Source organism: Maylandia zebra, linkage group LG3 (assembly GCF_041146795.1).
Source record: "Maylandia zebra isolate NMK-2024a linkage group LG3, Mzebra_GT3a, whole genome shotgun sequence".
NCBI classification, from domain to species: domain Eukaryota; kingdom Metazoa; phylum Chordata; class Actinopteri; order Cichliformes; family Cichlidae; genus Maylandia; species Maylandia zebra.
Genome location: NC_135169.1, coordinates 8365707 through 8378033, shown reverse-complemented (window position 1 = coordinate 8378033; position 12327 = coordinate 8365707). Strand labels below are relative to the sequence as shown.

The 12327-nt window shown below is 40.6% G+C and overlaps 2 protein-coding genes across 4 annotated transcripts in view; both read left to right on the top strand.

Moving 5' to 3' along the window:
* Positions 1-12327, top strand: part of LOC112432630 (protein NLRC3-like) — a 214143-nt gene that overhangs the window by 24146 nt on the left and 177670 nt on the right. The gene's annotated exons all lie outside the window — the stretch shown is intronic.
* LOC143416770 (uncharacterized) lies at positions 900-2687 on the top strand. The gene is made up of 2 exons (XM_076882343.1): positions 900-1231; positions 2121-2687. The coding sequence occupies exons 1-2, from the start codon at positions 972-974 to the stop codon at positions 2389-2391; spliced, it is 531 nt and encodes a 176-aa protein (XP_076738458.1). The 5' UTR covers positions 900-971; the 3' UTR covers positions 2392-2687.

Below are 12327 nucleotides of genomic sequence, written 5' to 3'. Positions count from 1 at the left end.
CTGTGAGCTCAGTTCCTTCATCATTAGTATGTATTATATATGTCTATGTATTTTATTACTATAATATATATCAGGTACCACTGCTGCTAGTTTCAATCATTGTGCAAATGTGCTGTTTATAAGGTTGGAAACCTGCAGTCAGCTAAGACTGAAGAAGTCACCTGGATCAGTGACCAAATGTTTCTCCCACTGAAAACGTCCAGATGAGCAGAATCAACCTTTTGGGATCAGCCAGCAATGCAGCTGTCAGGGTTGCTGGGTCATTGACCCAGTGATTTCAGTTTGTTCATGTTCAGTTTATTTTGCCACATCAATGTTGTTCTCACTTCCTGTTTTTCCCGTATCAGCTCGTCTCTCATGTCGTTAGCCAGATTATGTTCAGCTGTGTACTCACCGGTCTCTCATTATCATCCGCATCAGTCTGTGTATTTAAGTCCTCAGTTTCCTCCAGTTCTTTGTTGTGTCATTGATGTTGATGTTGTCTCTCCGCATGTATGTTCAGTTCAGTCACCCAGTCAGTCATTTCAGTTCATGTTCTGTTCATCCAGCCTACCTACAATAAAACACCATTAACACCATTATCCTGCACCGTGAGTCCAGCGTTTGGGTCATGTCTTCCTCACCTCCACACACGACATGCCTGACAGAATGACACGACCCGTGAGCGGCAGGAGGCAGAGCTCTCCTTGTGGGCAGAAAAGCTTAAGGAGAGACAGACGCCCGTCATTACGGTGTGTTCACACCGAACGCGATGGACGCGAATAAAACGCCCCAAACGCCCCTAATTTGACGCGTGTACATTCGCGTCTCAACGCGTGTCCAAGAAAAATCCATCGCGCGTCAAAATATGATATTTTGACGCGCGTGAACCGGAAATGTGGGAGGAATGTGGGAGGGAGTTGTGCTAGACCGGTATCTTTGCAAGATGGCAGCTATCGAGCTAGCGCTTGAAGAGAGAGTCTCCCTTCTCTATGTACTGTGGAGAGCAGAGCAGCAGCGTAAAAGACGTCCTCGCCGTACCTGGGTCCATCAGGTCCTCCAGAGGCATGAGCAGTTTGGTGAGTTTCACCACTTGCTCCAGGAGCTGCGCCTGGATGACGGCCGATTCCAGCGCTATCACCGTCGGCCAGTTTGAGGACCTGCTTTCCCTCGTCGGTCCCAGCATCGCCCGCCTAGACACCAACTACAGACGCTCAATCCCACCTGCAGAGCGCCTGTCCGTCTGCCTGAGGTTAGTAAAACTAGTTAATAAGGTAGTCCTTTATTGATATCTGTGCTAATATGCTAATCCATCCAGTTATACACTGCTAACATGGATGTGCTATGCTAACAGTGAATGCTGTCGGTGTTTACTGAAAGCAAACTGTGGTACAGAGACGAGTCTTTATAATATTTCTAGTGATACTCAGAAGGTCTCATCAAGTCCCGATTTAATTCGATTTATGCTGTTATCAGTGTTTGCATGATAGCATGGCTGTGGTGTCACATCAATGTATGCGCTCGGTGTTTGCTGATATCAAACTGTAGCATTAGGACCACTGAGTTAACCTTTGTAGTGATACTCACTCCTTTTTATTTAGACCTGGTTTAATTCTGGGATAGTTGAATATTTGTATATAATCCCTGCAGCTGTCAGACTCTATAGCAGGGGTCACCATCCTTTATTAAAACAGAGTTAGATAAAACTGTGAACAGTTTGGTTCATCTCTAGTTACATGGTTCTATCTTGATAAGCTGTCTTATCACAGATTAATTTTTCAAAAATATTAATGATTTAAGCAAGGAAAGGGCTACATGTCAACATACAGCTCTTTATTTCTATTAATGTCTTACTTCATTCCTACCTGATTGACATGTTTAGGAATTATGAGTGATTGGCTCACTGTAGTTGTGAAAGTTGCTACCAATCAAATTATGATATGTTAAAGTTAAAACAAAACACAACTGTTTTAGATATTATCTAATATACATTTTGTAATTATCCTTATAATTACAAAAGGTTTTATGTAAGATTCATGTTTTGTGATTTAAATCTGACATCACAAAAGTATTTTGGAATTTGAATAATGTATTTTGTAACTGCAGTACACATAATACTGATTTTGAACAATTTTGTCCAGGTTCCTTGTCACCGGGGACTCCTTCAGGACCATCGCGTTCAGTTTCAGAGTCGGTGTGTCCACGGTGAGCCAGATCACCCCCCAGGCAGCGACGGCCATCTGGGACTGTCTAGTGGACGACTTCATGGCTGTGCCTTCACCTGGAGACTGGCGGTCCATCACAGAGGGATTCCAGGAGCGCTGGAACTTTCCTCTGTGCTGTGCAGCTCTGGATGGGAAGCACATCCAGACAAAGGCACCCCATATATCATATAGGAGACACACACATTGATATACACTAAATATTCATTTCATTTCTTTTTTGTGGTGCCCAAATTGATGCACCTGCTTGATTTTGTTTAAACAATTATTGCACACTTTCTGTAAATCCAGTAAACTTCTTTTCACTTCTCAAATATCACTGTGTGTGTCTCCTGTATGATATTTAACTGACATTTTTTATTGTAACAACCAACAATTTATACAGGAAAATAATGTCTATTAACAAGGTTGCCCAAACTTCTGCATCCCACTGTATCAGTATATTTTGTCATTAGTATAATATGAAATAAATTCTACATGTGTCAAGTTGTGTGCCAACATTTGCTGTGTAGTAGAACTGAGACATTAGTCATTATAAACATTTATTTGAAATAATATTAAAAGTCTCAAACAGAAAAACATTAAACATAAATATATAAAATATAAGAATTTACAGAGAGACAGGAATAAAAAGGACCAGCTGCTCTCCAGAGCAGGAACAAGGCTGAGGAGGAAATGCTCCATTGGAGACTGGTGTGGCCTCTTCAGGGACTCCAGGATGGCCAGCTCCACCACCGATGGACCGTCCTGGGACCCGTCCCTCATCTGCCTCGGAGCAGTCCTCCTCTGTGGGCCTGTAAAACAGCACAAAACACAAAGAAATGAGAAGGCTGCTACTAGATTTTAATTTCAACATTGAAAAAAAAAAAACAATAACAGGATATAATCAGATTGGTTGTAGATATTTAGTAAAGGTGATCACAAGGGAATCCCACCGACTAAAAAGGTATCAGTGCTTGCTGTACATATCTGTGGGTGCAGCAGCAGGAGCTCAGGGACTGGGGATGCTCTGCTGCAGAATCAGTTGGTTCTATCAATACAGTATTAAATGTTAACAGGTTGGATATAATAATCGTAGAGTAGACAGTGGTCCCTCATTTATTGCAGGGGTTCTCAGAATAACTAGCCCCTGGTCACAGTTCTCACAATTGATTCTCAAAGTGCAAACCTTTGTAGATTGCAAAACGTAAAAGTATTATTATGCCGCGGTTTGTCTTCATCTGCCCGCCACTTTCGTGCGCCTTTTTCCCTCACGGTGCAGGTGTCTATTTCCGAATGAGGCTCATAGTTATGGGTGTTTTTGTGCTGTTTTTTCTATTGGACGCGATGGTTATCAAAACCAAACGTGATAAATTTGGCAAGCGCAGGAGATTTGTCAATCAGGCTGCAGAATGCAATGCTGTACTGTGCAATAAAAAATCAGCGAAAAAGCAAAGCAGTGAGGGATGAACAGCGGGACCACTGTGTGCTGTTTATTAATAAACAATAAAATATATTCCTAAATGACAACATGCATAAAAGCAGAACGGTATTTGTACGTCAGTGGGAAAATAGCGGTGGCTTGCTAGCTTTTGTGCGGCTTCCCCGGGTCAGTGAAAACTTTCAAAAGAGAAATGAATGAACTTACCAGGTTGCCCGATCTCTTCACATATCTTCCTCCAAGCTCGGTCCTTTTTATTCCTGTCTCGGTCCAGAAAGCAGCTGGTGTTGTACAGCTCCGAGTTGTTTGCTACCGCATTGATTAGCCTTCCCCTCCATTGAAGTATGAAAGGCTTTGGCTGGATCTGCCCCTTTGACCTAGGTAACAGCCACGTCACCAGGCTCCTGATTGGTTGTCGCGGCGCGATTTGACGCTGGAGTTCAGATTTTTCCAACTCGAGCGGTAGACGCGAAACGCGCGTATGCACAAAATGCAACACAAAAACTCACGCGCGTGGTTTTATTCGCGAGTCAAACGCGCCAGACGCGCTACACTGACGCGCGTTTCACGCGTTTTGGCGTTTTCGCGACGCAAATCTGCTTCCGAATTTTCGCGGGACCCGCAATCGCGCGTCATCGCGCCTTTCCATTGACTTTACATGTAAACCTGACGCTCTATTCGCGTCCATCGCGTTCGGTGTGAACACACCGTTAGATTTACTGCAGAAACTGGATCAAACTGGATCCAACTGGAGCTCTTGTTGGGATCCAGGGTGCAGCACGTCTGTGCTGAGCAGAATGAATAAAGCCAATAAGATGTCTCTGTATGAGGAGGCGGGGTCACAGGAGGTTCACAGAAACTCTGCAGCAGCATCATCAGCTCACATGGAAACTTTGATGATTCACTTCTGTGGTGTTTTTACAGAAACACGTCACAAAATTAGCTCCGCCTGTTTTGTGTGTGAGCTTTGAGTTTCTTGTCTTCATCCTGGATTCTTGTGTTGCTGTTTTTACACACAGCAGATATTTCCTGGTTGCTTCCTTGATGATCACATGAAGCTTTCTGAAGCTTGGATTGAAAACGCTTCATTACTCAAAGCTTTCCAACACAGGCCTCTGTGCTGCCATCTAGTGGAAAAACATATGAAGTGCAGCGTGAAGCTACATTTATTTATAACATACTATAACCCATATAACTATATGTATAGTGTATTATGTAGGTTTTAGAACTGAGAGGTAAATTGCTGATGGCCTGGTTTTTATTTATGTTCCCCATGGTTCACCAGCTCTCACACAACACCAATGATCCACGTCCTTATAAACCTCCGAATCAGGTCCTGAAGCAGTGACGTCCTGAGTGAAGACCTCACTGATCACATGACTCTGGTCACCTGGACTCAGTGTTTCTGAAGCAGTGTGCTGGGTTTTTACAAATACGTGGCTGCTGCCTGATGTTGGGCCCACAGAGGAAGACGACTGACTCACTCGTCTTCACTTCCTCCTTAAACATGTGGAAGGAGAGCAAAGTGCTGCCAGACTCTTATTTCTGACAGGAACAGAAGAAACCACAGCAAACTGGTCCAGTTCTTCATCTTCATCACAATCTGTTTATTTCTGATGGTGTCTTCAGTCTGAGGGTTTGAAGTTTCCATGTCTGTGTGATGTGTGGTGTGAAGGCTGCTGGTTAAACTGGGACTCACTGTTTAAAGCACTGAGTGCTCATAGAGAGATGCTCCATGAGTCCCATACGAATTACCCACGTCTCCCACTGGGGAATTGTAGAAAAGGGGAGAGGCAAAAGGGGTACACTGTATTTATAGGGTTGCACCAAAGAAGAACAATGAGGAGGGGCTCTAACTGATAATAAATATAACTACAGGCTTGAAGGTATACAGTCAGGTATAAAGAACACATTTTGTGAGAAGTGTTGTTTGTTTATTTACAAAGTTTGCTGTTTCAGTGATAGTTGTACATCACGTTATATCACTTCAAACAGAGGTGATCCAGTAATGCTGCACTAATGAATTAGACTAACTATTCACTTTAGCTGAAGTTATTAAGTCAGCTAAAGAGTTGGATGCTGTGTAAGACATAAATAAAGCTAAAACACAAAGGTTTGGACATTTGCATGTTGCCCTACTGTAGGGGTCTCTGCAAGCATACAGGGCTCTGACAGGGTACAAGATGACAACTTTGTCAAAGCTGAACCAGGGCAAACTACCAGGGTTAAGGGTTAACTACCAGGGTTAACCAGGGTTAAGTTTAGCTTTGCAGTTTTTATTATTATATATATACAGTGGGGCAAAAAAGTATTTAGTCAGCCACCGATTGTGCAAGTTCCCCCACTTAAAATGATGACAGAGGTCAGTAATTTGCACCAGAGGTACACTTCAACTGTGAGAGACAGAATGTGAAAAAAAAATCCATGAATCCACATGGTAGGATTTGTAAAGAATTTATTCATAAATCAGGGTGGAAAATAAGTATTTATTTAAATTAAATATTAAAATATATATTTATTATTATCATATAATAAATTCATAGATAATTATGGCTTATCATGTACTCAGAGTAAATTCATTAAAGTTGTGAAAGCCATTCCCCCTGCAATGATTCAGATGGCTAAAGCCAGTTTAACCTGTTCTTCCTCTATAATTTGTGAGCCGTCCCTAATTATTGATGATCGTCAATTTGAAGGAAAGACATGCAAAATTCTAACCAAACAACTTTTTCCTTCTCAATTAAAAAGAAAATATTTGTTTAAAGATTATAACTCGAGGTTTTTGACTGAGTATCTTTCTTTTCCAATTCCACCAAAAGCAAAAGAAAATCACTTTAAAATCTTAAATGCCATATACCCGTCCAACGACTGTCTTCACAAGAAATTCAGTATAGATACGAACACACTTTTTGCAACAGTGATATTGAGACTACAGAGCACCTTTTTTATTCATGTGAGAGTTCCAGATGTTTGTGGGATGATTTTCAGTCCTGGTTAACCTCTAAAAATATTGACTGCCCTTCTCTAACCTTTCAAGTAATTAGATTTGGCCTACAAACAGAAAATAAGAAAATAGAATTTGGGATTAACAACTTGTTTATAGTTGCAAAATTTTTCATTCACAAATGTCGCTTCTTGAAAATTACTCAGATTTTTGCTTTAAAAATGAAGTCCACCTATTGAAGGCTTCATTGGACAAGTAACTCCTTACTTGAATTTTTGATGCAGCTTTTCAACTGATGTACAGATGTACTGATGTTGATGATACTATTTAAGGCAAGGCAAGGCAAGGCAAATTTATTTGTATAGCACAATTCAACAACAAGGTGATTCAAAGTGCTTTACAGAGACATTAGAAACAAAAACAAATAAAAAGCATGATTTAAAATTGATTAAAACAAGCAAACAAACAAACTAACTAAACACACACATTTCACACCTGTTCGCGCGATCTGAACCCTTATCGTAAGGGCAGCTACCAGTCCTTCTGTGGACGAGCTACTTTCTATTTTAAATTCCCTGAATTTAAAATACTCTCTAGACCCAGTCTAGACCCAGCTGGGGAGCTACCCAGAGCTCTAAACCCACTTAACAAACAAACAAACAAACAAACAAACAAACAAACAAACAAACAAACAAACAAACAAACAAACAAACAAACAAACAAACAAACAAAACAAAACAGTATATAAAATCAAAACAGATAAAATCAGAAATAGATAAGATCAGTAGTTAATGTAAGTTTTGAAATTTAAGCTTAAAAGTGTGGATTTGGTGCTTTATTCAAATGCAGCTGAGAACAGGTGAGTCTTCAACCTGGATTTAAATAAACTGAGTGTTTCAGCTGATCTGAGGCTTTCTGGGAGTTTGTTCCAGATATAAGGAGCATAAAAGCTGAATGCAGCTTCTCCGTGTGTGGTTCTGACTCTGGGAACTGATAAAAGACCGGATCCAGATGACCTGAGGGATCTGGATGGTTCATACTGGGTCAGGAGGTCACTGATGTATTTTGGTCCTAAACCATTCAGAGCTTTATAGACCAGCATCAGGACTTTAAAGTCTATCCTCTGACGGACAGGCAGCCAGTGTAAAGACCTCAGAGCTGGACTGATGTGGTCCACTTTTTTGGTCTTAGTGAGGACTCGAGCAGCAGAGTTCTGAATGAGCTGTAGTTGTCTGACTGATTTTTTAGGTAGACCTGTAAAGATGCTGTTACAGTAATCAAGCCTACTAAAGATGAATGCATGGACTAGTTTTTCCAGGTCCTGTTGAGACATCAGATCTTTTATCCTTGAAATATTCTTGAGGTGATAGTAAGCTGACTTTGTTATTGTCTTAATGTGTTTTTCTAAGTTTAGGTCTGCATCCATCACTACACCCAAATTTCTCGCCTGGTTTGTGGTTTTTAGGTGTATAGATTGAAGTTCTCTGGTGACCTGTAATCGTTTTTCTTTGGCGCCAAAGACTATTACCTCAGTTTTGTTTTTGTTTAGCTGGAGAAAATTGTGGCACAACCAGTCATTAATTTCCTCAATGCATTTACCAAGAGCCTGTACAGGGCCTCGGTCTCCTGGTGACATTGTGATATATATTTGTGTGTCATCTGCATAGCTGTGATAGTTTATTTTGTTGTTCTTTATAATCTGTGCCAGTGGGAGCATGTAGATGTTAAACAGAAGGGGTCCCAAGATGGAACCTTGGGGAACTCCACATGTGATGCTTGTCTGCTCAGATGTGAAGTTACCTATTGATACAAAGTATTTCCTGTTTTCTACATATGTTTTGAACCAGTTTAGTACAGTTCCTGAAAGACCTGTCCAGTTCTCCAGTCGTTTGAGTAATATGTTGTGGTCAACTGTGTCAAATGCTGCACTGAGATCCAGTAAAACTAGGACTGACATTTTTCCACTGTCTGTATTCAGACATATGTCATTAAACACTTTGGTCAGAGCAGTTTCAGTGCTGTGATTCTGTCTAAAACCTGACTGGAAGGCATCGTAGCAGTTATTCTGTTTTAAGAAGTAATTGAGCTGTTGAGAAACTGCTTTTTCAATGATCTTACTTAAAAATGGGAGATTTGAGATCGGCCTGTAGTTGTTCATTTGTGTCTTGTCAAGATTGTCCTTTTTCAGTATAGGTTTGATTACAGCAGTTTTTAGTGATTCTGGAAACACACCTGATATTAAAGAAAAGTTGACGATCTGTAACAGGTCTGACTCTAAAGTCTTTGAGACCTTTTTGAAAAAACTTGTTGGCAGGACATCTAAACAGCAGGAGGAGGAGTTCAGTTGACCTAAGATGTCCTCCAGGTCTTTGCTGTTAATAGGTTGAAACTGTTTCATGGTGTTTAAACAGTTTTTTGGTGGACACAGTACATATCCTGGATCTGCTGTTGATGTACCAATTGCTTGTCTAATTTTTTGGATTTTGTCTGTGAAGAATTTGGCAAAGTCATTGCAGGCCATGGTCGAATGAAGTTCAGCTGCCACTGACACAGGAGGGTTTGTTAGCCTGTCAACTGTAGAAAATAAGACCCGAGCATTATGGCTGTTTTTAGTGATGATGTCAGAGAAGTAGGACCTCCTTGCATTCCTCAGTTGTAAATTATAATTGTGAAGTTTCTCTTTATAGATGTCATAATGAACCTGGAGGTTTGTTTTTCTCCATCTGCGCTCAGCTTTCCTACACTCTCTTTTTTCATTTTTCACCAGTGTGGAGTTTCTCCATGGAGACTTTTTCCTTCCAGAGATAACCTTCACCTTAATGGGAGCAATAGTGTCCATTACATTTAACATGTTAGCATTGAAGCTATTGACGAGCTCATTGACTGACCCTCTGGGCAGGTCAGGTGTTAATGGGAAGACCTGGTTAAAAATTGCACTACTGTGTTCAGTTATACACCGTTTTGTGATCACTGTTGTTGATATATTTGTGTGGGCTGAGATTTTACTTTCAAAGAAAACACAGTAATGATCAGACAGGCCCACATCAGACACAGTAACCTTTGAAATGCTCAGGCCTTTGGAGATCAGTAGGTCAAGAGTGTGTCCTCTATTATGTGTGGCCTCTGTTACATGCTGAGTCAGCCCAAAGTTGCCCAGAGTGTTACTCAGGTCTTTAGTCCCTTTGTCCTGAGGGTTGTCCACATGAATGTTAAAATCCCCAACAATAATTACACAGTCGAAATCAACACAGATCACAGACAGCAGTTCACTGAGGTCATTAAAAAAGTCTGTGCAGTATTTGGGAGGCCTGTAAACATTAAGAAACACAACTTTGGATGGGGCCTTCAGCTGTAAAGCCACATATTCAAAAGACTGACAACTTCCAGGAGATAGCTGCTTACATTGAAATGATTCATTAAATAAGACAGCAACCCCTCCTCCTCTCCTGCTCGCCCTGACCTCACTGATAAAACTGTAGTTAGGAGGGGTCGTCTCGATGAGAACAGCTCCACTGTTACTTTGGTCCAACCAAGTTTCAGTTAAAAACATAAAATCAAGGCTGTGCTCAGTGATTAAATCATTAATTAAAAATGTTTTCCCAGCTAAAGATCTAACGTTTAATAAAGCCAACTTAAGTGTTTTAGAGGCATTACTTGTCCCCTCGTGTTTGGGAGCAGTCTGTGGCACACAAGGTATGTTTACTATATTTAAAGATTAAGAAAAAAATAATAATAAAGTTGTGTTTTCAAAATTGGAGTTCAAGTTATTTTTACTTCCAATAGTGTTAACATGCTGCACAGGTCAGGAACAAGATTTTATTTTCATTGTAAGTGGGCTAAAGCAGTTAATTAAAAGTAGTCTAACATAAATGCTGTAATTTGATTATTTTAATAAACATGTAACTTGGATGGATTGGATGCTGGCGTGACCACAGTGCACACGTCTGCTGTTGCTCACAGTGGTCCAAGGGACGCTCAGTTTGTGTGTTCAGACACATGAAACATTAGAGGGAACGTTGGTCATCAGGTGTATTCCAGTCAGCTGTTTCCTCGTGTGTTTCTACTTCCCCTGATCACCTCCTTGTGTGCATTTAGTCTCTGTGTTTCTTTCTTTTCTTTTGATCAGCTGTAAAACCGCCTGTTTCAGTTTAAGCATTGTTTTAAATAAATTGCAGGCTCAAAAAATGTTTTCTCCCATTTCTTCTTGTTGCATGTTGAAGCTCTACTTGGAACCTTGTTAAGATCCAACCAAGCAAAACAGGATTTTTTGACATTTTTCAAGCAGTCTTAAGCTTTTGATCGGGACTCTCAGATAATTTTATCTTTCAGAGCCTCTGAACAGCTTTACTGCACATTTTCCCTCTTTTCTCTTTCTCTTTCTCACTCTAGCTTGTTCTTTCTTCTTGATAATCTGCCCCTCCCAGCCTGTCAGCTCAAACACTGTTACACAATACATATTATTTATTCACATACAAGATAAATAAACTGACGAAGCATTCAGATCATAATTCTCCTTCTAAAGCTGCTGAACAGGACAGAAAAAACAACAATAATAATAAATCTCAAACTAAAAATCAATCATTTTTAACCCTTGCATGAAAATGAAAGTGAAAGTAAGCTGGTGTTTGTGCAGCAGCCTCTGGGAGTGTCTGCAGTGCTGCTGCATGTGTCTGACTGAGGATCAGATTTAACGGGACTTTGCAGGATGAAGATGCCACTGATGCTGATGCTCCTCTTACTCGGTAAGAAAGCTGCTCTGATACTCTGCATGCATGTGCGCACACACACACACAGGTTATTATATATGCAGTGCACTGATGTCTGCTCTCTGTGTCCTGCTGAATGAAGCCCTCCCTGCTCGGGTGATGCAGGGTGGATCCCACCATGTGGCTCAAATAACTGAGAACTATGAAGCTCAGTGAGGTTTTAGTTCATCATGAATAAAGCACTGACACACATTCACTCAGATCTCAGTGTTTTATTCATTTTGAAGCAGCTCATGAAGAACAGGTTGATGACTCATGAAACACAACATCACAGCAGTTTGTTTAGAAGCTGTTTATATTTGAAGGTTGAAGTAAGTGTCTTCAGTTTTTTACTTCAGTATCTTAACATTTCAATGGTAACTTTGTTAATATAACATTAGGTCATATTGAACTTATTGTGAACAAACTGCATCTCTGCTGTTCACCTGTTTCATGTCACAGTGGCATCTTTTACATATTTGTCAGCTTCCTTCAGATTATTCTGATTCATTTTGCATTAATTGTTGTAAATATACAAACGAAACCTTACTGATTGTTTTTCATCAGAACCCAACACAAAGCTAAATTCTGCTGCATCATCTCCACACTGAAAGGAAATTCACTGTGTGTGTGTGTGTGTGTGTGTGTGTGTGTGTGTGTGTGTGTGTGTGTGTGTGTGTGTGTGTGTGTGTGTGTGTGTGTGTGTGTGTGTGTGAGATTATATCGTATGACATAATCACAGACACACATACAGTGTAACTGTTTTGGTTGTGCTGCATGAAAGACGAGTGTGTATTGGGGAGGTTGAGTTACTCAGGAGAAATCTCCCCGTACATCAACTGTCACTGTACCCCCTTAATAAACCATGTGCTTAAGACTGCGTGAAAGTTAAAATATCTATGTTCAGTGCACATAGATAGATAGTCTATATAGTTATATAGGTATACATGTCACACACAAATCCACAAAATGTTCCAGCATCAGAGCTGTGTCCATCAGAGGGACGGCTCAGAGTCA

What these genes read in the sequence shown, in the direction of transcription:
- LOC143416770 (XM_076882343.1), top strand. Translation starts at nt 972, where the DNA reads ATGTACTGTGGAGAGCAGAGCAGCAGCGTAAAAGACGTCCTCGCCGTA. An exon ending in CGCCTGTCCGTCTGCCTGAG is followed by an intron (nt 1,232 to 2,120) that starts GTTAGTAAAACT and finishes AATTTTGTCCAG; the next exon opens with GTTCCTTGTCACCGGGGACT.